At 36.4% G+C, this 20,743-nt stretch overlaps 3 protein-coding genes across 8 annotated transcripts; 1 reads left to right on the top strand and 2 right to left on the bottom strand.

Moving 5' to 3' along the window:
• Positions 1-591: 591 nt before the first annotated feature.
• Positions 592-7,417, top strand: LOC114715315 (rop guanine nucleotide exchange factor 14). 2 transcript variants are annotated; one of them, XM_028900120.1, is made up of 8 exons: positions 592-751; positions 2,099-2,273; positions 4,596-4,985; positions 5,227-5,381; positions 5,464-5,538; positions 5,648-5,917; positions 6,315-6,662; positions 6,810-7,417. In XM_028900120.1, exons 2-8 carry the CDS (start codon positions 2,198-2,200, stop codon positions 7,185-7,187), a joined length of 1,692 nt encoding a protein of 563 aa, XP_028755953.1. In that variant the 5' UTR covers positions 592-751; positions 2,099-2,197; the 3' UTR covers positions 7,188-7,417. The 2 variants fall into 2 exon arrangements, with proteins under 2 accessions (XP_028755953.1, XP_028755951.1); XM_028900118.1 differs by having other exon boundaries at positions 2,038-2,273.
• A 1,284-nt stretch (positions 7,418-8,701) lies between these two features.
• On the bottom strand, positions 8,702-11,977 carry LOC114715330 (putative receptor-like protein kinase At3g47110). The gene is given in 3 exon segments (XM_028900145.1): positions 8,702-9,114; positions 9,249-11,778; positions 11,780-11,977. Coding segments are annotated over 3 exon segments (3,141 nt in total).
• Positions 11,978-15,485: 3,508 nt separating this feature from the next.
• LOC114715325 (uncharacterized RING finger protein C4G3.12c) lies at positions 15,486-20,245 on the bottom strand. Of its 5 annotated transcripts, XM_028900132.1 has the most exons (7): positions 20,126-20,245; positions 19,581-19,774; positions 17,524-18,564; positions 16,954-17,148; positions 16,718-16,869; positions 16,410-16,520; positions 15,486-15,882 (listed from the first exon to the last, which is right to left on the bottom strand). In XM_028900132.1, exons 2-7 carry the CDS (start codon positions 19,740-19,742, stop codon positions 15,822-15,824), a joined length of 1,722 nt encoding a protein of 573 aa, XP_028755965.1. In that variant the 5' UTR covers positions 19,743-19,774; positions 20,126-20,245; the 3' UTR covers positions 15,486-15,821. The 5 variants fall into 5 exon arrangements, with proteins under 5 accessions (XP_028755965.1, XP_028755964.1, XP_028755966.1 ...); XM_028900131.1 differs by lacking the exon at positions 20,126-20,245 and having other exon boundaries at positions 19,581-20,102; XM_028900133.1 differs by lacking the exons at positions 19,581-19,774; positions 20,126-20,245 and adding an exon at positions 19,131-19,418.
• Between the last annotated feature and the right edge of the window lie 498 nt (positions 20,246-20,743).

Raw genomic sequence — 20,743 nt, 5'->3', positions numbered from 1 at the left:
AGGGTCCCCTCCTATATTTATGTTGTTAGGGACATAAAAGTTCCAGTTTTTATGCAATCGTTATTGTTTATACAGGGATTTTTAAACTTTCAAAAATATTCAAATCTAAAATACATATACTTAATGAAAATGAAATCACTGCACCAAACATTTATGACCTCTCTTATTTTTCACTCATGGCATCATTTCAAAAATGTTATTTGAAATGCAAAATTATTATTATTATTTTTCGAGAGAAGGTGCTTTTGAAACAGAGAATACGGCGCTATCCACTGGGTCCCACATCCGCACCCGTCCAAGTCAATCTTCCTCTATGGTGGAGCCCTCTCCCCAGTTGCACTCGCATCAGGACCGTTCAACCAACCAGAGCGTCCGAAAAGGATGTGGGACCCATCCCTTGAACGGCCCCGATTCGTTCCCGGCGCGCTCCGTTGGTGTAGAGGACTCTTGTTCGTCTCACCAGTATCACCGTTTCCGTTTCCGTCTCTGTCTCTCTCAGTTCGTTTTGCTTCATCTTCAATGCCTCTCACTCCCTCTCTCTTCCATGTTGTCTTCTTCTTCTATTAAATGCTCCCCATTCCCACATCAACCACATTCTTACATTCAATTTTCTGCTTCATCTTTCTCTCTCTTACCCCTCAATATCAGTATATAGCTTCACATTGCCGCTTTCCGAGCTTATAGACCAGAACCATCATCCTCATCGCTCTGCTCTCTGTTCGCTCTGCTTCTGCAACATCTCCTAGCTGAGGTACGTATTGCTCTGTCCTACTACTTCATGCTTCGTTCTCATCTTCGGCCTTTTGTTCTTCTTCGTACAAACTCTGTTTTGGAGCTGAAGTATCCCCCATTGGCCGTACACTGCGATCTGCTCCTGGAAATTATAAAGCGATGAATGTATCTTGCTTGAGCTGGAAATTTCTGTTTCTTTCCTCCCTAAAACTTTGATTAGATCTTCCTCATCTTTTCTTTAGGCTCAATGTTCTTGTTTTGATAATTGTCCTTCTTTTTGAAAATCTTTTGGGAATCTGCCTGACACATGGATTGAGTCATCGAGCGTGAAACCCCCCCTTTCTCGCTTCTCACGATTTGACCGTCGCTTCAAAAAGTTACCATCAGTATTACTTTTCGCTGAAAAAGTTTCATTTATTTATTGTTTGCAAAAGAAGCAATTTTTTCAAGAGACATCAGTAAAAAGGTCACTGTTCAGTAAATATTCTATTTTATTGATAGCTCGCTTAAGCATCAAAATTCAAAACATTATGAGCGTTAAGTGCACTACTAATGGTTTTTCCTTTTTCAATTCCTTTAAACTGTTTTGTATAATTGGATCCTTTTATTATCAGCAAGAAGAATGCATAATCTGAGCTAATTAAAGTAGTGTTTGGAGTAACCAAAAGTACTTTTAAAAAATATTTTTTTACGGATCGAGACAAATTCTTCTATATATTTATTTTGTATTTATTTTATATACAGTAAAAATATTTTTAAAATCATAATTTTACTTCAGTTCAAAACACTTTTTTTTTTTGACCGAAAAAAAACACCCCTTATACTTATATTATAGTATACTTATTGTGCATTCTAATGTTGTCAAATTTATGGGCCATAATCACATATCACAAATTCAACGCCTGTATTTTTGGTAGCTATAATATTTAATTTTTCTCATGTGATATCACAAGGGTTTTATTATTTCTTAATTAATTAATCATATTCTGTCCATTCTCCCTGTCACATGAAAAAACACATATCCGTGAACATTCTGGTGAACTCAGAGTCAGTGTTATCAGTTTTGAAAGAGTAGGTAAGCGAAATGCAGTGTCCATGAGACTCATACAACATATTAATACCTTGTATATTACAAGTTTTAGGGGTTAAAAAATGGTCTTTATTTTGGGTATTTAATAAATCCTGCATTGAATCTAAACGGAGATTATTTAGCGACCTGGTATTTATTTGATTTAATGCTCATGTGTTTTACGACATGGTGGTCCAATGTGCCTCATTTGTTCATCAATCTCAAATATTTCGCAGGGGAAGCATAATTGTTGAGAAGGATTAATATATTTTTTTTTGGGAACATATTTGGTTGAAGGACGTGGAAGGACACGGGGGAGTTATTGTGGTAACAGTGACCCTTCGCAGTATTTATATATTTTGAACAGTTGACTGGAGAGGGCCAGAAAGAGAAAAGATGCTGTCTATGAGAAGAAGACTTGCTTGCTGCAGCAGGGAACGGAAAATTAGCATTGATTTTGACGAAAAAGAAAGTAAGTGCTTGCCATTACTTTGAGAACAGAACAAGACTATTTCGCTGATTAATATATTAAAACAATATTAGACAGGTCGTAATCAATCAATATAGTTTTTGAGTATTTGCTATTTTTCTTTTAAATAATAAACATGACTAGTAGATAGAGTACTTGTTACGGCTTAAGTAAGTGGTGAAAAAAATTCCTTCCATATGTTGTGCTTATTGAAGAACTTCATCCCATTTCACAAAAACAAAAGAATTTCATTGCCCAAAAAAAAAAAAGAAGAGTTCGTAATAGCAGTATAAGATCGAACTAGAAAATCTTATAATCAGGGTGCTGCTCTTTATTTCGATAGATATGGACAGAAATAGGGGCAGTTAGATTTGAATTTGAAAATTCCCATTGCCTCAGTAGTATTCTACCGCTAACAATCAAAGCTCTCATTTATTAGTGGAAGCCTTACTGCTGTAGGACACATTTAATCCTTGTTTGACAAAATCCTCCCCCCTTCCTTCTGTGGGTTTTTTTTTTTTTTGGGGAAGGGGGGGTTTGTCTGAACAAACGAGCTGCGTTGTGGCCAAAAGAAGACCAGACAAGTTAAATTAATTGAATGGAAGGTTTGGAGACTTAATGAAGCCGGATGAGTAGGGGGGAGAGACAGGGAATAGTGCAAGCAGAACTGTAGTGGGTTTTGAATCTTTTGAGTAGGCAGGAGCAAGAACGAGTGGAAGTTGCAAGGTATCACTAACTTTCTGTGACCGACATGATGGTGGACCCTTGGGTAAGCCTTCAGGATAGAGCTGCTATTAATCATAACAACTACTACCTGCTACTTTGTATGCTGAAGTAAATTAGTGCAGAGTGGGAACACCAGAGTCGTCGCCTTCAAGAACTCTGGTCCTGAAAACTTTATTGGATTACTTTCTCTTTGGACGGGTTCTCTCCAAGGGGGATTCTCTTCTTTCATCTGAGCCTTCCCTTTTGTCCTCATTTTTTGGTTTCCTTCGAATTCGATGCGGTGCTGTCACTAACCCGGAAGCTTCTTATTTATTTTTTCATTTGTTCCCATTCGAGTCTTCGTCGTTTGTGACGTTTGAGTGATATCGGCCACCACTTTTGGTGATCCCTAGTGCTCCTCCTTCACCTAACACCAACAAAGCTTGCAAATTTACCTTTGCTTCTACGTTTTCATGCCCGGAAGCAAGGCTTGGCTTAAGAAAGTCCCAATTTCTATGTATACTTGAAGTTTGTCTGTGACATATTGGCCAAGCGTTTTTCTAGCCCCTATTGAAATGTGATACTCCCGCCTCCCGGAAGAAATTATCCTACTTGAGATTTTTATTGACCAATCTTAGTTGAGATTATTTTATTATGGTCGGAGACAAAAAGGCCACGTTATAGAGTCGTAATACGTCTAATCCAACTGATGACACTCGCATGTGATTAGGTATATTTTATCCACAATACGGACAAATTTGACAAATTTCAAGTGTGAACATCATGGGTTATTCCTGCTAGATCTGTCATTGGGTTTTGAGGACTTTTTTTTTTTTCTTTTTTCTTTTTCCCCAAAAGAAGACTATGCAGTGAGGGTAAATTCTGGATCTAAACAAGTTATCCGTTGAGGAATAATCAGACTGTCCGACGTGAAGATGTAATTTAAAAGTTAACGATTATAAACAAATTGGAGGGAAAATATAAGTAGCGTTATTAAATGTGAGTACTAGAAAGAATGGAATACGTAGTCAAACTTGCACCGGGTCCCATCAGTTTGCTATAATAATGACTGGCAGGGACGTTTGACCTTTTGGTGAGTTATGATGTCCGTGACAGAGAAACGTTGAAAATAGAGTCTCTACTCTCTACTACTCTACTGTTTATTCTTCATGTATAACTCTTAATGTCTAAATATTTGCGAGGAATGTCGGGACTTTTATTCGAAGATCTTTTGTATCATGTTATTAGCTGTTTCAAATTTCTGGCAAATAATATTTCCGAAGTTGCTATTGAATCTATCAATCATAATTTTGTTGAAATAGCATCAGCAAATCGTAATCATGTAGCAAAGTTCAATTTATTGGACTTTTAAGCTTTGAGCATGTTGACATATTGCCACTTTTCCTTTTTGTTTCCTAATACGCTACTTTTGGCCGCATGCCTGCACAACTCATTTGTCCAAAGTCAGTGAGAATATATTCTTGCCCCATTTCAAGATTGACAGGCTGACAGCTAGCTACGTTTAAATTTCTTTTTTTTCCCCCCTTGATTATTTGGTTATATTACCAAGTTAACTATACCAACTGCTGGAAGTCATATTTTATTTATGCAATGTTTCAGGGATTATGACATATGATGGCCTTGAGAGTTGCATTCTCAATAACCAATCTTTTGAAGATGAAAGCAGAACTAGTAGGGGAGATGGATGTATAACTGATTCCATTGACGATGGCTACTCCAGCTGTTCATCAAGCAAGGATGGTTTTGGATCGTTCTCTTCAAAATGTTTGACTATGAAAAGAGATGAGCAAGGACTGGATGAATGGGAACTCTCCGAGTCTCCCCAACATTTTTATGTCAAAGAGAAGAGATCCTATACAATTCAGTATTCAGATGTAGAAGCCATGAAAGAGAAGTTTGCAAAGCTATTGCTAGGAGAAGATGTTACAGGAGGAACTAAGGGCCTCAGCACATCTTTAGCATTGTCTAATGCCATCACAAACCTAGCAGGTTTTCTCTACGTCCATTTTTTCTTTTAGTTTTATTCGTAAACACTGGAAAATCATGTTTCATCACAGAAAATAAGTTATTAGTTGGGATGTCAAAGCTTGTAACGAAAGAAACTTATTGACTGAAAGCTATATCTGCAGCACTAGAAGTTTACTTCCAAGAGAACATACACTGTTGGTCATTCAATTTTTCTTCTGGCTTTAATCTTAAGCCAATCTGATCGTGAGGTGAAATTATGCAGCAACTATTTTTGGTGAGTTGTGGAAATTGGAACCCCTTTCCGAAGAAAGGAAGAGCAAATGGCGAAGGGAAATGGACTGGTTGTTGTCTCCTACAAATTACATGGTCGAGTTAGTTCCCGCTAAGCAAAGTGGTGCCAATGGGGGGATGTTTGAGGTATCTTCTAGTTTAGATGGTCAGGAAAGGATATTTTTCATCTCTGATTCCAGGAAAATGAGAGTCATTCTTTCTTACGCAGATAATGACCCCAAAAGCTCGTGCAGACGTCCACATGAATCTTCCAGCTCTTCAGAAGTTGGACTCCATGCTAATTGTAGGTGACCTCTTTCTTCTAATCAAAGAATATAAAATTTCTGCCCTGTAAGTATATTAATCCATCTTCTTCTTTCTTTCTTTTTTTTTTTGTGTGTTTTAATTGACAGGAGGCACTAGATTCGATGGTGAATACAGAGTTTTGGTATGCAGAGGGTGGAAGCCGGGCGGAAGGAAGGAACACAGGTGCAAAACAAAGCAAAAGATGGTGGTTACCATCACCCCAAGTTCCAAAAAATGGGCTTTCTGACACTGAAAGAAAGAATCTACTTCATAGAGGGAGGGTTGTAAATCAAGTATACAAGGCCGCCAAATCTATCAATGAAAATGTGTTGCTTGAAATGCCAGTACCAACAATTATCAAGGACGCCCTTCCAAAGGTGATTGAGATTAACTGTAGATTTTATTCAATCTGAAACTGAAATGACCTGCATTTTCTCAGCCAAATTGTTTTTGTTGGTAGTTGCTAACTCAAAATTGTATAACATTTCAAGAAACATCCCAAAAGTGGAGCTGGAGGTGAAATGAGTCATACGGAAAAATGACGGGATTATAAACATTTTTTTCTTTTTTTCAAACACATTTAATCAGCGTTTTGGTTCTTGGATTAAGAAAACTGCATCTAACCTTGGATCATGAGAAAGCACGGAACTTCTATGATTTTTAATTAAAAAATCGCAGTCAAAAGTATAAAGTGAATTTCTTTCTCTCTTTCTGTTTTGGGAGATGTATTGCATTAAAATTGCATTACTAACTAAATATGTTTACATGTTGCAGTCTGGAAAGGCAAGCCTTGGAGAGGAACTGTATAAAGTGTTGACATCTGAACTAAGCTCTGGGGAGGAAATGCTTAAATCTCTTCAATTGAAATCTGAACACAGCGCCCTTGAGGCCATAAACAAATTAGAAGCTGCAATATTTTCATTGAAAGAGAGAATGAAGGAAAAAGTTAGTGGCAAATCCCCGGTTCGAACGTCCTGGTCTTTTACAAAGGATCCTACGTCAGCTGTGGATAGGATGGAGTTACTGCTGGACCGTGCAGAAACACTTGTGCAGCTTCTTAAAACCAGATACCCAAACCTTCCTCAAACATTTCTTGATGCCACTAAAATTCAATATGGCAAGGTAAGTCTCGTACTTAACACTATAATGCATTCAAATATTTCTGATTGAGTAAATAAGAGATACAGAGAGAGGGAGAGGACTAGAAGCTTACAGGGACCATAAGGTACTAACCATATGACAATATTGTTATTTTTTCTTTGTCCGTAGGATATTGGGCATTCCATTTTGGAAGCATATTCCAGGGTTTTGGGAAACTTGGCCTTCAGCATACTTTCTAGAATCGGAGATATACTGCAAGAAGATGCTTTAAGCAACCCCAATTCCCCTGCGGCAACAAGTTGTTCTCCTAGTATAAGTCTCTCTCAGACTTGGGTGGTTGGTTCGCACATCAGGCAATCCCTTATTGATAAGATGAACAAGGCAGATGGACAGTACTGTGAGTCTAGTTGTGGTAGTAATTCTGATTTAGAACTTTCATCTATAGACGTCAAGACAAGTTCTGTAACTCAAACACCAAGTCGTAGTCGAGTGTGGTGTATTGGCAAAGAGGTTTGTACAAGTGCCTCTCCACAAAATTCGCCATAATGGTATCAAGCCGCAATTTTTGTAAAGCTTACTTATTGTCGTTCTTTGTTCAATGAAGCAGAAGCAAACTGATATAGGTTTGCCTTAGCATTTGTAGACTTTGGGCATATGCTCATTGTTAAGACCTGAGAATTTTTCTTGTGAGGTAAGTACAATCCTTATCATACATTATGGTTGTATAAAATTACCTAGCGATAGAAATAATTATTAGAGTGAGGAAAATTTGCCAAGAAAAGGATTCCCATTTTGCATGGTGACCTGATATGCTTGCCTGCATCACTACATGAATCAACACCTGGAAAACTGAGAGATGAATTTCATGCACTCGAGCGAACTGACAATGTTTACGATAATTAATGAAATCTTGACGTTTGACTCTATAGCAAGAAATGTCACGTTGAATAAAATTATATAAATAAACATGACTATTGGACTTCATGCTTTTAAACATTGGGTTGAGACAGGTTAAATTCCTTATTGTAGATTTCTTTTTAAAATTCCATAATAAAGACTTAATGATCGAGATATGTTTGGATAATTGGATTGATGGTAGAGTACTTTTGGTTAAAAAGTCACTTTTAGTCAGACGCTCGAATTTATAGTTTCTCCAGTTTGTACCGTGGAGAGAGAAGAAATGTTGCAAAGAATGAAGATAGAAGAAATAAAAGAGGCCTTTTATGGGTCCCATCTTGTTTTAATGAAAATCAAGATAAAATTACTCTAAAAGACCTATTAATTTAATGTTTGAAAAATATCTTAAGAAGGAAAAAAATTAACCAAGTGTTTACAATTTTTTCCAAAAATATATTATTTTTTATTTGTATAATTTTAATTCTAATATTTTCTTAATGCTATCAAATTACATTCATCTAATGTGTGTATTTAATAAAACGTGTCATTTTCTATCATTTTACATCTAACTCTACTTTTCAATTATATTATATTAATCAAACAAGTTTCAGTTTTTCAAACTGACAAAAAAATCTATAAAATAACTCAACTTCTTTTAGACCAACTCATAAATTTAACATGGCTTGTATCCACATGATAATACCTTGATGGTCTAATTGATTTCGGGTTTGTTTAGAATTGCTATAGAAGCTTTTAAAATTAGCTTTTTAATTGTGGTCTACAGAATACAAAATAAGTATATAAATAAGTTTTATTTTGACTTAGTGCTTATAAACACTTAAGACAAACAGATGCCTACAAGCACTTTGTTGGGTTGGCAAAATTATTAGCCTTAGAATATCAAGGTGTACTTATCCCTGCCACTTTCAGCATGCCAATGACATAGTGAAAATTTATTGTGAAACGAAGCTACAAGACCCATTGAATAAGACTGATTCTAGTTCTCAAATAATTTTATGCATAAATTACCATCGAGCTTGTTTAATCTCAAGGCCTTAGTTTACAGCAACTACATCAGCACACGAAAAAGAAGACAAAATTAATTTTGAAAAGACTTAAACAGTATTATTGGTAGTTCAGTGTCGATCTCCACTGTGATACTATTAGTATCGAGTCTCCATTTTTCTACCACGAAGGAAAGAACTTTTTATTAGATCAAGTTCTCTGGTGACATCCCTCACATTCATTCTTTCTATGGGTGATTCAGCTGAACAAGCAAGTCCAATATAAAAAAGTTCAAGCAGGCACTTCTCCATGGGAATCTGATTAAGTTGATCATTCCTGTGTTTTTCTGCTTCGGCAGATGAAGCTTTTCGTTTTAGTTCTCTGAGGAGAAGTGCAGGGTCCACTATTTGTAACAGTTTATCTGGCAAGACAACCTTGACATATTTACGGAGATTAATACCATCTGTGAACATTTCATCGGTGGGTCTTCTTCCAGTAAGCATTTCCAATAAAAGAATCCCAAAGCTATAAACATCACCTTGTGTTGAAACTTCACCTCCCGTTCCATACTCTGTGATTCATGTATTTGACAGTCAATATTCTAAACCTCAAAAGAAGAAGAAGAAGAAGAAATGTAACTTAGTGTTTCTAAAGATTACAATGAGGGTTTGCAACATTTAGAAGTTAAATATTATTAAACTGTACCTGGAGGTGCATAGCCAATGGTTCCCTTTATTCCAGTTGTGCTACTTTGATTTTGAGAGATACCATTAATAGTCCAGATAAGCTTTGCTAATCCAAAGTCACCTACATGACCAACCATGTCATTGTCAAGAAGGACATTGCCTGGCTTCAAATCACAATGAACAATTTGCTGCTCATTTTCATGGCGAAGATACTCTAGTGCAGAACTAACATCAATGACAATATTCAGTCTTTGGAGAAGGTCTAATGTTCTTGACTGATCTTCACTTTCAAACTCTGCATGTAACCATTTCTCCAAGCTTCCATTTTCCATGTATTAAAAAACTAAAGCTTTAAATTCATCGCCTTTGAAATCCGTACTAGAGCAACATGTTAAAATCTTAACCAGATTTCTGTGCCGGATGTTTTTGAGTGCATTACATTCAGCAACGAAACCCTTCTTAGCTCCCTTCTTTTGAAGATTCAGAACCTTTATAGCAACAACTCTACCTTCTGACTCAAAATTTCCCTTGTATACGAAGCCAAAAGCACGGGATCCTACCAAGTTATTTGAAGAGAAGCCATCAGTTGCCTTATGCAGTGTCTGATGAGAGACCTTGGATAGTTGGTTTCCATCCACTGTGAGTGAGGTAGAAGAATTTCTTTGGCTTATTTTTCTCTTCCTGTACACAACACCAAAGGATAATAACAGAATAAGAAATAGAACCCCAGAAATTACTATTAATATTATCTTCCAAGCATGAAGTTTGTTATGTTTCTCAACAACTTCTTCAGGGCATGGTGGTAGATTTAGTGTTGTAATGCCCCCACAGAGTTCATTGTTTCCTTCCAATGATATTGAACTTGCGTTTCGAAAGATACCTCCAGTTGGTACTTCTCCATCTAACATATTGAAAGAAACATTCAAGTACAACAGAACAGAAATATCCTCCAGACCTTCTGGAATTGATCCGGACAACTTGTTTTCAGAGAGATCTAAATATTGAAGGCCTCTCAATGAGGCAAGAGTTGAAGGTATGGTTCCTTGGAAAGAATTCCCTTCTAAGTTAAGGTATTCCAAGACTATGCATTGGGCAATTGTTCCTGGAATTTCACCAGACAGAGCATTTCTAGAAACATCTAACTTACTGATGCTTTTAAGGTTGCCAACCTCAATGGGTAGGCCGCCAGTAAACGAGTTGTGAGATAAGTTCAGTAACAATGATAAGTAGGGAAGTCCAAATATCTCAGAAGGAATAGCTCCACCAAGGCTGTTATCTGAAAGTTCCAGGTACTGTAAATTTTTGCAATTTTCAATACTAGGAGGAATGCTTCCTTCTAGCATGTTATGTGACAAGTCAAGTTGAAACAACTGACCAAGGTTGCCCAAGGACAATGGGATCTCTCCTGACAGTTTGTTCACATTCAAAGTCAACGACTGCATCTTCTGAAACTTCCCAAAAGAAGCTGGAATAGACCCTTGGAGATGGTTGAGCTCCAAGTCCAATGCAATCAAGTTAACGAGATTTCCTAATCCTACAGGTATAGTCCCAGAAATCTGATTGCCACCTATATAGAACTGACTCAATTGACTTGACAAATTGGCTACAGATTTGGGTAAAGAACCTCCAAAATTGTTCAAATTTAATTCCAACACCCGCAATTTGGTGCAGTTTGTCAAAGATGTCAAGAAATCCAAGTCAGCGTCTGAACCATTTCCTAGAAAATTGCGACCCATAGCCAGAGACCACAAATCTTTGAGGTTGCCTATACCGGTTGGAACCTGTCCTACAAAGTTGTTCCTTGGAATGTTAAATAACAGCATGCTGGTTGCATTTGAAATGGAATTTGGTATGGTGCCTGAGAATTTGTTCATCCCGATACCAAATTGTTGGAGATTTGGTAGGGTGAGGAACATGTTGGGTGGTAAAGATCCATTGAACTGGTTGGCTCCAGCTGAGAAAAAGGTGAGCGATGACATATTGTAAAGTGAAGAAGGAAGCATACCAGACAGCTTGTTTGATGCAATAGAGATGTGAGCCAAGTTCTTCAAAAGGCCTATCTCTTCTGGCACACTTCCCTCCAAGTTATTAATTCCCAAAGAAAGAATACTTAAAGAAGAAAGGTTTCCTATGGAAGGTGGGATTTCACCTGTCAGATTGTTCATAGCAAGATATAACTGCTCCAAATTTGACAGAAAGCCAAGTTCCAGAGGTATTTTTCCAACTAGTTCATTTCCCATCAAGCTCAAGGTCCTCAATCGCGAACACTGAGACAAGTTGGTCGGGATTTGTCCCCTTAAAGTGTTATTTGTCAGGTATAGTTGCTGCAGCCGATACAGACGACCTATTTCTTGTGGGATCTGACCATAAAAGCTGTTGTTTTGAAGGTTGATGTACCTAAAAAACGTAAGGTTGCCAATCTCAGGTGGTATGAACCCAGCCAAGTTATAATCTTGAAGGTTCAAGGATGTGACTCTTTGATGTCTGAGGCTGCATGTGATTCCTTGCCATCTGCAAAAGTGAGTAGACCTATTCCAGGAGTTCAGGACATTTATATGGGTCACTTTCTATTGCTTCCTTAAACTTGAACAATGTCAACTGGTCTGTGTCATTCCCTAATGCTCTGGCAGTGATCCTAGGTTGGAGCCCTATTAGGTTGGCTGAAAAGAGAACCACAGGGAGACATATGGACCAGAATGCATGCACGTGAGAAGAGGAAGGAGGAGGAGAAGAAGACGAAAGCTTCATTTTGTTGAAAATCAGGAAGCAAAATTATGTGTGACTGGTATCTGATAACATTGAGATGTACAATGCGGTTATTGAAACAAAGTTCTCTGGTGACATCCCTCATATTCATTCTTTCTATGGGTGATTCAGCTGAACAAGCAAGTCCAATATAAAAAAGTTCAAGCAGGCACTTCTCCTTGTTAATCTAGTTTAGTGGCTAAAACTATCATTATTAGAAGAACTATTTGGGAAAAAAATAGATAAATATAAGAGGCAAAATGAACTAAGATCTTGACAAAAATAACAGTTAAAATGGATCTTATATTAAGGACCGGACGTAATATTAAAATTAAAAACCATACTCTATAGTTCAGTCAATTAAAGTGATAAGTTTTCAGATCTGTAAAAGGCATAGTTCATACCTGCGCTCTCTCTCAAACCAATAACTGTCATTGCACGGATACATTTTTTAAAAATATTTTTTGCAGAATAATCGTAGATGATCTGTAAATCAAGTTCCAAGTTCTTCATTTTCTAATATATCCTCTAAACCCTGAAGAAAGTGCTTGCATCAGCATTTTTATTAGTATTGTTATTGCCCAGAGCAATTAGCGGAGGGTATGACTCTAGTGTTATAATCCCACCACTTATTAATCACAAAATAAACATATTAATGTCAAAGATGATTTAACAAAACTTGACATGCTTAGATATAAATTTTAAATTAATTTGGTGGGACTGAAAATTTTTAGATGATTTGGAGTTTGTTCTTCAAACTCTAGCTCGCTGTTGGACTTTGTTCTTTTGGAGTGATAATGAAGGGAGCATTATAATGAGATTGCATACTTATTTACTTCATACGAGATTCAATTATTATGGGAAGATTCCTTCGCAGCGTGAATATTTTCATCGGGTTCAGTAATTTCGGTTTGAACATATAATGCAATTTTGGTAAGTTGTTTTGGTTGAACAATTAGTAAACTTATAATTAGGGGATGGGACAAGAAATTCATGAACTTTTCTATGGGAGAGGGAGACGAGTTTAATTTTCTTTTTATCTTGCATAGTGTGTTGAGTTGAGAAATATAGAAAGTAATGAAATTTACCCATTAAATCTAAACAATATGTTTAACTTTATAGGTCGCTTTTCAATTAACCATGCAACAGTTGAAATTAAAGAAACTCATAGTTAGAAATAACATGTTATTACGAAGAAATTAGATTACTCACACACCTGGTTGATTCAAATTTGCATTTGAGACCTATGAAGAAAATACACAGTTTTCATATTAAAAATATATATTATTTAAGATTCAACTTTAAATGTCATGACGAAAATGCCGCATTAAAATCTAAAATTATGTTTAATTTTAGAAGCCAAGCACAAAGGATACTCTTAATGTTGCAAGGTCAATAGCATTTTTTTATCATAGTGTCAGAAATATATTTTTAAGAATTTTAAAATAGCTTCTAAAAGTGGGGTATTAGAAAATGGATAACTCTAATGTAGGGTCCTTAAATGTGATTTTTGCATCTAGAAAAAGGAGCAGAGTGATATTGGGCTTGGGTAAGGCCCAAACCAATAGTTTAGCTTTGATGATATTTTTTAGGCTCACTACGGGGTGGTAGGAGAAAAACCTTCAAAGAATAAAAAAAGAAAAAACAACCTTATTATTGAATCATTTTTAAGGATAGAAATATATACTCCCTTCATACTGTAAAATCCTTTTTCACGGTCCTTGATATAAGTGTATTTATCTAAAAATTTATTAAAAATGTCATTTGACTTGATAAATTCTTACTAATATAGCAACCTCCTGAATTAAATTTTACTGAGGTTAATATTAAAATTTTAAAATCCCTAGTTAATTTGAATTGAATTCATTGTTGTATGTCATGTTAAAGTTATTAACTTCTGACCCCAAAAAAAAAAGTTAAAGTTATTAAAAAATGCGAGTACGAATTGTAGGTCACTTTGAATTTAAGATAAAAGAATAATACTTACCAGTTATATCTCTTCAATTAACGTGGAAAATACAAGTTTATTAAGAATAATAAATTATATTTTAAATAAGAAGTTACAATGCATAAATCAATTTATGAGTTAGAGTTAATATTTTATCATCTGAAATTTAAAAATTTAACCCAAAAAGGGAGCTTGTAGAAAATAAGGGAAAAATCATTTGTAGTGTGTATCATCATTTTAAATCTATCCATATGATATGATGTTGGGGACCCCTGCCCATACATTACAATGCCCTACATAATCCTTTTCTTCAAAAGTTAATAGTATTGAAAAAAAGATCATCAACTTACTATTACTTGACTGAATAAATAACAAACTTAAATTTAAAAAAAAAAAATCCCTGATGAAACATCTTAAAAATTCCTTTTATTTTCAGATATAAAAATTATGATTTTCTATTAATTTGTAAAAATAATTTTACTATTTTTGGTGAAGTCATTAACTAATTTCATTGAGAGAAAATAAATTTTAATAGCTTTTTAATATTATAACCATTATTTATTTATATTTCTGTCAACGTTGGAAAATAATAACATAAATTTCTTGGCATTATAAAGTTAAAACCCACATGTTCTTATGCCATAAAAAACATTATTATCAATTTCGAAATCTGTCCATTATAAAAATCAAGGACTTAACTTTTTAAAGGAAAAATCAAATGAGTAAACTTTTGTCTTGAAAATAATTTAATTTTTCAAAAGATGTTTCATCATAAATTTTTCAAAAGATAGTTAATTATTTAAAAATAAAAGAGAAGAGAAGAGAAGAGAGTGAATAGTACTTTTTCATGTAAAAAAATTGAATCAATCCAGCCTGGGCAGGTATGATTGGATCCGGACGCATCCACACTAAAAAGTTTCAGATGAAATAAAAATATTATTGCATGTTTGAAAAAAATATTAAAATAGGGATTGGATCCGGACTTCCATGTTGCAGTAACATTAGCAATTAAGGGGCAGTGGACTTCCACGTTCCATTCCTTCCTGTACAGTGTTTTTTTTTAAAAATAACACTTGCTTAAAAAATTTGATTATTGATAAAGATTTAACACATGGTTAGTGGGAAAATGAACAATAGAGGGACCAAATTATGGCCAAACCAAAAATTGCATATTTGCCACATTGCAGCAAAACCATGCTGCTATATTGCCAATGTTACTGCAACAAATTTGAATTTGAATATTTCAGACTACTTTGCACCAGAAACCAGAATCCTTTCTGACTGCGTTTCCCTGAAAATATGCACTCACACACACACGCATATATATATATATATATATATTGTCCTGGTTATAGATTTCATGCATTTCCGTGATTGCTGACACAGACAAGCACATTTTGTCAAAGAGACAAGGACATTTTGTCAAAGATACTCTGCCAATCTGCAATTTCAGTCCCCACCACCTTTACTCATTATTCTCACCCACATTCAAACCTAACATCAACAAACAGGCTCACTGCTGGTAAAACAAAAAAAAAAAAACAGGCTCACTGCGCCATAAGAAACAACTGATCAACGATCAAAGCAAGTCGTAACTCTTCCACATTAACACAAGCATCCTCGACATATTCAAAAGCCGAAAAAATGATACAACTTGAAGAACTAGCCTGAAACATATTTACAATATTCCTCAAGCTAAAAAAAAAAAAAAAGTGCTCTGACTTGCACAAAATGAAGTTTGGCAGAGCCAGAGAGCAGTTCAGATTATTTAGTAAAATAGTCATTGGCACAATGACAATACCCGCATATATGACTGAACTTATATAAAGCCTGGTCACAGTGGGCAGAATTTAGCAACTTTTCCAGGAGCCCTGGTTTATGAAAACTGCCCACTTCACTTCAGTTCTCGGTAGGTATCGAATCAGCAATGCAGATGTCCCCACGGCACAATGGGCATACCCTGCAGATTAGTAAAATAAAGCAATCAGGGTTCTGCTCATCCATCTTTCTATGAATTGCCAACTACCAGTTCTAAGGACAACAGGTTTAGAGGAAATCAGGAACATCAAGTTTCTGACGACAGCATTTTTTTTTTTGGATGAAACGACAGTGTTATTTTGATGAAATTTTCTGCTTTCCTCCCAAAGATCTTATTATTTTGACAATAATTGCATGGGTGTAAGTGCCAACATAACATTTGGCAAAAGGAGCTGAGGATTCCAGCCAAAAGTAGCTTAATCAGGGATTGAACTGACGATGGATAATTTACATTCCACTGTTGAAGTGGCCCCTATTCAATAAGCTGAAGTTATTCATCCGTGTTCCTCACTCTTCTGGGCCACCTATTAGATACACCTACTAGATAAACTTCCAAGTCCTTGACATGCATAATAGAATACAGCATTCTCAAATGTAATGTAAGATGAAAATTCATTCTCGGAGCTTTCAAGCACACAATATTCAGAGACAACACCAGATTTCTCATACCTGTGAATCTCCTTTAGCCACTTGTCTATGCATGTTAAATGAAATTCATGATGACAAGGTAGTACTCGCATGTTGTCTCCATCCTCATATTCCACAAGGCATATATAGCATCTGCGAAAAGAAGTTAATAAAGGCCAAGTGATTTGTGGCGTGTTACTCACAGGAGAGAAAAAACGAAAGAGTTATAATGAAATGAAAAAAAATAAAAGGGTAGAGATAACAGGGGAGGAGAACAAGACATTAAGAGCATTTGATAAACCAAACACCAAGTTTTGGTTGTGGCTTTTTGTGTAAACCCAGACACTTACTGAGCAGCATCCTCTTGATGTTTATGCAACTTTGTGTATAATTTGACAGGCAAGGATTCTACAACTTCATAAGGTGCAGGAACAGATCCAATAGAAGAAACAGAAGGGCGGGAAGATAAAACCACTGATTGCTGGTGAATTTCATCCAGAACCTAATTAAGATATAGATAAAATATTCAACTTGAATAAATAGATAATAATATGCATCAGAATAGCTAAGAGCAACTTAAAACTACCTCAAATAAGGCTTCAGCAAGCATAACAATTCTTGATATGCTAGCTCTAGCCCCAGTATCATCATTTGAATTGGCATCACGACCACTACTACGGCATGTACAACGACCATTTCTATGTTGGCCGGATAAAATACATGACCTGTCATGCCCAGACAGGTTTTCAAATCGGCTGCCCAATCGTTGAAGAGCACGGACCTAAAGCATTTTATATGGGGATCAGACATAATTTATAGTCTAGTGTGTGGAGGGAAGAGAATGAGATCATGATAAATGTTCTTAAAGAAGTAACCCGAGTCATTAAGGTTCAATTCATTCACTTTAAGTTGCTCAAGCTCAATTACATCAAAAACAACCTCAGCACCTCCCTGAGTGGGTCACCACCATTTTCTTTCTTTCTTTCTTTCTTTCTTTCTTTTTTTTTTTTTTTTGCCTAAATGCATTGTATCTAGTTCATGGTTTCTGCTTTTCTTTCCTTTCTTTTTTATACAGCTAAAAGATTATGCTTCTTACTAGGTGGTAATATGAAATCATTAGTGATTGCAGTAAGGAGGAGGGGGACAAGCCACAAACCTGGGACCGTATTCTTCTTCTCCGTTCCAGGAAATTGGATCTGTTTTCCAGCAGATCACGATACCTAGGTTCTCTTGATCGTGAAGACTCGATCTCATAGTCTTGGATCCCAAACAAGGAGCTAGACATGTTGGATGGAGGATATCCAGATGTAGAGGGGGAACTTGTAGAGTCACTATCAGATGGGAGCACTCTTGACTCTCTCTCCCCTGCTTGTCTTCCAATATCTTGACCAGCATCTGTTGCATCCCTTTCTTGTTGCAGTGGGCAAAAAGTGAAGTCTGATATTGTTGATCTACGAAGGACCCTATCACGAAGCCTTCCAACACTCAGAGTACGACTAAAGCGAACATTCCGTTCAACAGGTTCTCGAGCTCCACTTCGGCGATCGTTATGTCTCATCTCAACATTTTCAGTTCTGGCATGAATTCTTGGAGAAAATAAGTTAAGATTTAACGCTTCTCTTGCACCATCTTCATCTCTACTCATACTCTGCATAGAAGAATTTGTTGAATTGCTCTGCAAGGTGCCATAGGAATCTGATGAAGGGTTGTTAGACCTTAAATTAATAGGAGTGTCTTCATAGCAATGTGATGCAGGAAGCAAGTCACTGCATTGTAGAGCTTCATTTTGATTAGCAAAGCTACAAGTTGGTCCAGGCTGTGGATTAAGGTCATCTTCATTGTTAAACATTGAGAGACCTGCAGAAGAAACAGGGCAAGGCCGTGATGACCCCAAACTTGTGGTTCTGCTTAGTCTGAAGCTTACGTTGCCAGGAATAAGGCTAAACCGAGAAAGGAGTCGACTTGAAGGGTTCAAAGACTGAGTTGAAGCTGGATGATCAGAACTGCTACCAGCTCTAGATGCAGTGTTAGAAATGCTTGTTTGACTCCACTCATCAAGGTGGACATTAGGAGAGATACATCGCATTTTATCAGATTTAATCTTTCTGAAAGACTCTGATATCACCTCATCTGCATCTGTTTCATCCCCATTGGAGTATGTAACATTACTATCGTTTTCTTTATTCTGATCACACACCTAAAGCATGAACGCCAAAGCATAGTTAGCACCACAAGCCATAAAACATTGACCAACAATAGCAGCTATTTAGACATGATTACACCGATCTACAATCTAAGCAAGCTGTATCTAGGAATCAATACAGGGGAGAAAATATTGGGGAAGAAGTATTACATTATGCTTCATAAGCAAAGTTCATTAATTTATGTCCAATATTCCATTAATAATCAACTTATTGATTCACATGACTCCCTGCAGAAAATTACACGGTAAGAAACATGGCTACCTTGAAGACCAAAAGAAGGAGAAAGCAAATTACAAACTCAAACAAGAACGTCTGTTTCCTAGTCCCAATATGTGAGAATAGCAACCAACTTTTAGTGTTTAAGAACTACCAAACTATAATAAGATTGAATTTGAAAGATGCACTGCTTCAATATAGAAAGGTAACAAATGGAAGTTGTAATTATCGGCCGGCCAGAAGTGATACTCTGGAGAATAATTTATATTTTATTCCATGGCATAAAGAATGCCGCGCTTAAAGTGGCGCTGAACACCAATACACCTGAGTAGTAACAGCCAACCTGACCAGATAATATAGACACAACCATCCCTTGTAGATAATGGTAAAAAGTGTCCTACATACCAGAAGAAAATAAACATGAAAAAGCCAAATTACTTGAAGTTTTTGAATTTGAATTTTGATTGTATCAAATTTGATTTATCTGGCAGTCAACGTAAGAAGAGAACAAAAATTTAAAAACCCTCAGCAGCGTGGTCCGAGTGGCAAACTCCATTTCAAAATCTGGATATATCAACCACCCCCAAAATATACTAGGTAAAATGAGGGAGGCGAGTATGAGAAATTTCCAGCGCTCCAAATGCAAAACCAAACCAAGACATTACAAAAAATGCTGCAACATAGCGATCATAATTTAAGCTCAATATTAGAAGGGGGAACTTAAAAAAAAAAAAAACAGAGAGGGGGGGGGGGGGAGAGATTACTAAGCTTAAGGAATAACAGAGTGAGCTACCTGGTCGTCATTGTCACTGTCATGAGATCCAGATGTTGTTCCTAAACAATACGACTGAAAACTTTTATGCCCCCTCGATCGACGCTTACGAAAGCTGCCCGAAGACGACGACTTCGACGATGAATTGCAAGAAGCAACGGCTTTACTACCACTGGATCCCATTTACCCAACAAACAAACAATGCCACCGGAAGTCTCAAAAAGAAATGCTCAAGCTTCGACTCAAAAACATCAGAACAAAGAAATCAAAACGCGTCCTTTTCAAGATCCCAAATGTTTCAGATCTACATAGATGGAAAATCAAAGGTCCAAAACCACTCGGTCTTGCGGTGTTGGAAGAATTAATGAAATGTACTGATTAACCGTGAAATGGGTCCAAATAACAGATAATGTTAGTGGAGAGTAAGTGGTAGAGAAGAGAAGGTAAAGGTCTCGCATTTAGGTGGAGATGGCAGTCAGTAGCTGGATGAATGGGACAAAGTAACTCGCAGGGGAGAGAGAAGAGGGAAAGGAGGCTTTTTTTCTAAGAAAGTGTGTATTACTTACGGAGAAGACACGAATCACTGGCGTTTTCTCTGCCTGAATTCCGGGGATTCAAATTATTTTTGGTTTTTGCGGTGCATGCCTGCATTCATGACACTGCCAGTGATTTGAAAATTGAGAAAACTATTGAACGGTTAAATGTAGATTAATTTTATAATTTTCGTGTATCTATGAAGGTATGCAGAATCATCATGGGACCACCGAGTCTCAGTTTAGCTTACACGTCTCTATTAATTTTAAATTGTGTTTGTTACGGGTCAAGTGTCTCAAGCTATATCTAATTTGAATGTTGAACTGACTGCGTGATCTAAGACTCGAAGGCCATTTATGGGGCCCAATTATAGATTGGTGGGCATGTACTGTTACAAAATTAAAAGGGAATATTTATCATTACCACAAAAAGAAAAAAAAAACTAGAGGGATACATGAATATATCGAATTCTAACTTTAGGCCCTTGGGCCCAACTCAAAAATTAGCTCGTGAGTAAGAGGTATCCAAATGATATTTAAATCCTCTGGGTATCAGAACTTCAAGCGATGTGAGATTTCCTCTCTTCACCCTTTCCTACAACTAAGGCTTTGATATCACTTTGAGCCCTTGGGTTTAACCCAAAAACTAGC

The sequence above is a fragment of the Neltuma alba genome, unplaced genomic scaffold (assembly GCF_004799145.2).
Source record: "Neltuma alba isolate B1F8T4 unplaced genomic scaffold, ASM479914v2 tig00011587_pilon, whole genome shotgun sequence".
Lineage (NCBI taxonomy): Eukaryota > Viridiplantae > Streptophyta > Magnoliopsida > Fabales > Fabaceae > Neltuma > Neltuma alba.
Note: the sequence above shows the minus strand (reverse complement) of the source record. Positions and strands in the feature narration are given on the sequence as shown.

Excerpts from the sequence above, each read along its gene's own strand:
- LOC114715315 (XM_028900120.1), top strand. The coding sequence starts at position 2,198 with ATGCTGTCTATGAGAAGAAGACTTGCTTGCTGCAGCAGGGAACGGAAA. Across the intron at positions 4,986-5,226 it reads TGCCATCACAAACCTAGCAG|CAACTATTTTTGGTGAGTTG; the intron begins GTTTTCTCTACG and ends GAAATTATGCAG. Across the intron at positions 5,918-6,314 it reads TCAAGGACGCCCTTCCAAAG|TCTGGAAAGGCAAGCCTTGG; the intron begins GTGATTGAGATT and ends TACATGTTGCAG.
- LOC114715325 (XM_028900132.1), bottom strand. The coding sequence starts at position 19,742 with ATGGGATCCAGTGGTAGTAAAGCCGTTGCTTCTTGCAATTCATCGTCG. Across the intron at positions 18,565-19,580 it reads ACAGTGACAATGACGACCAG|GTGTGTGATCAGAATAAAGA; the intron begins GTAGCTCACTCT and ends TTCATGCTTTAG. Across the intron at positions 17,149-17,523 it reads GAAGAAGAATACGGTCCCAG|GTCCGTGCTCTTCAACGATT; the intron begins GTTTGTGGCTTG and ends AAAATGCTTTAG.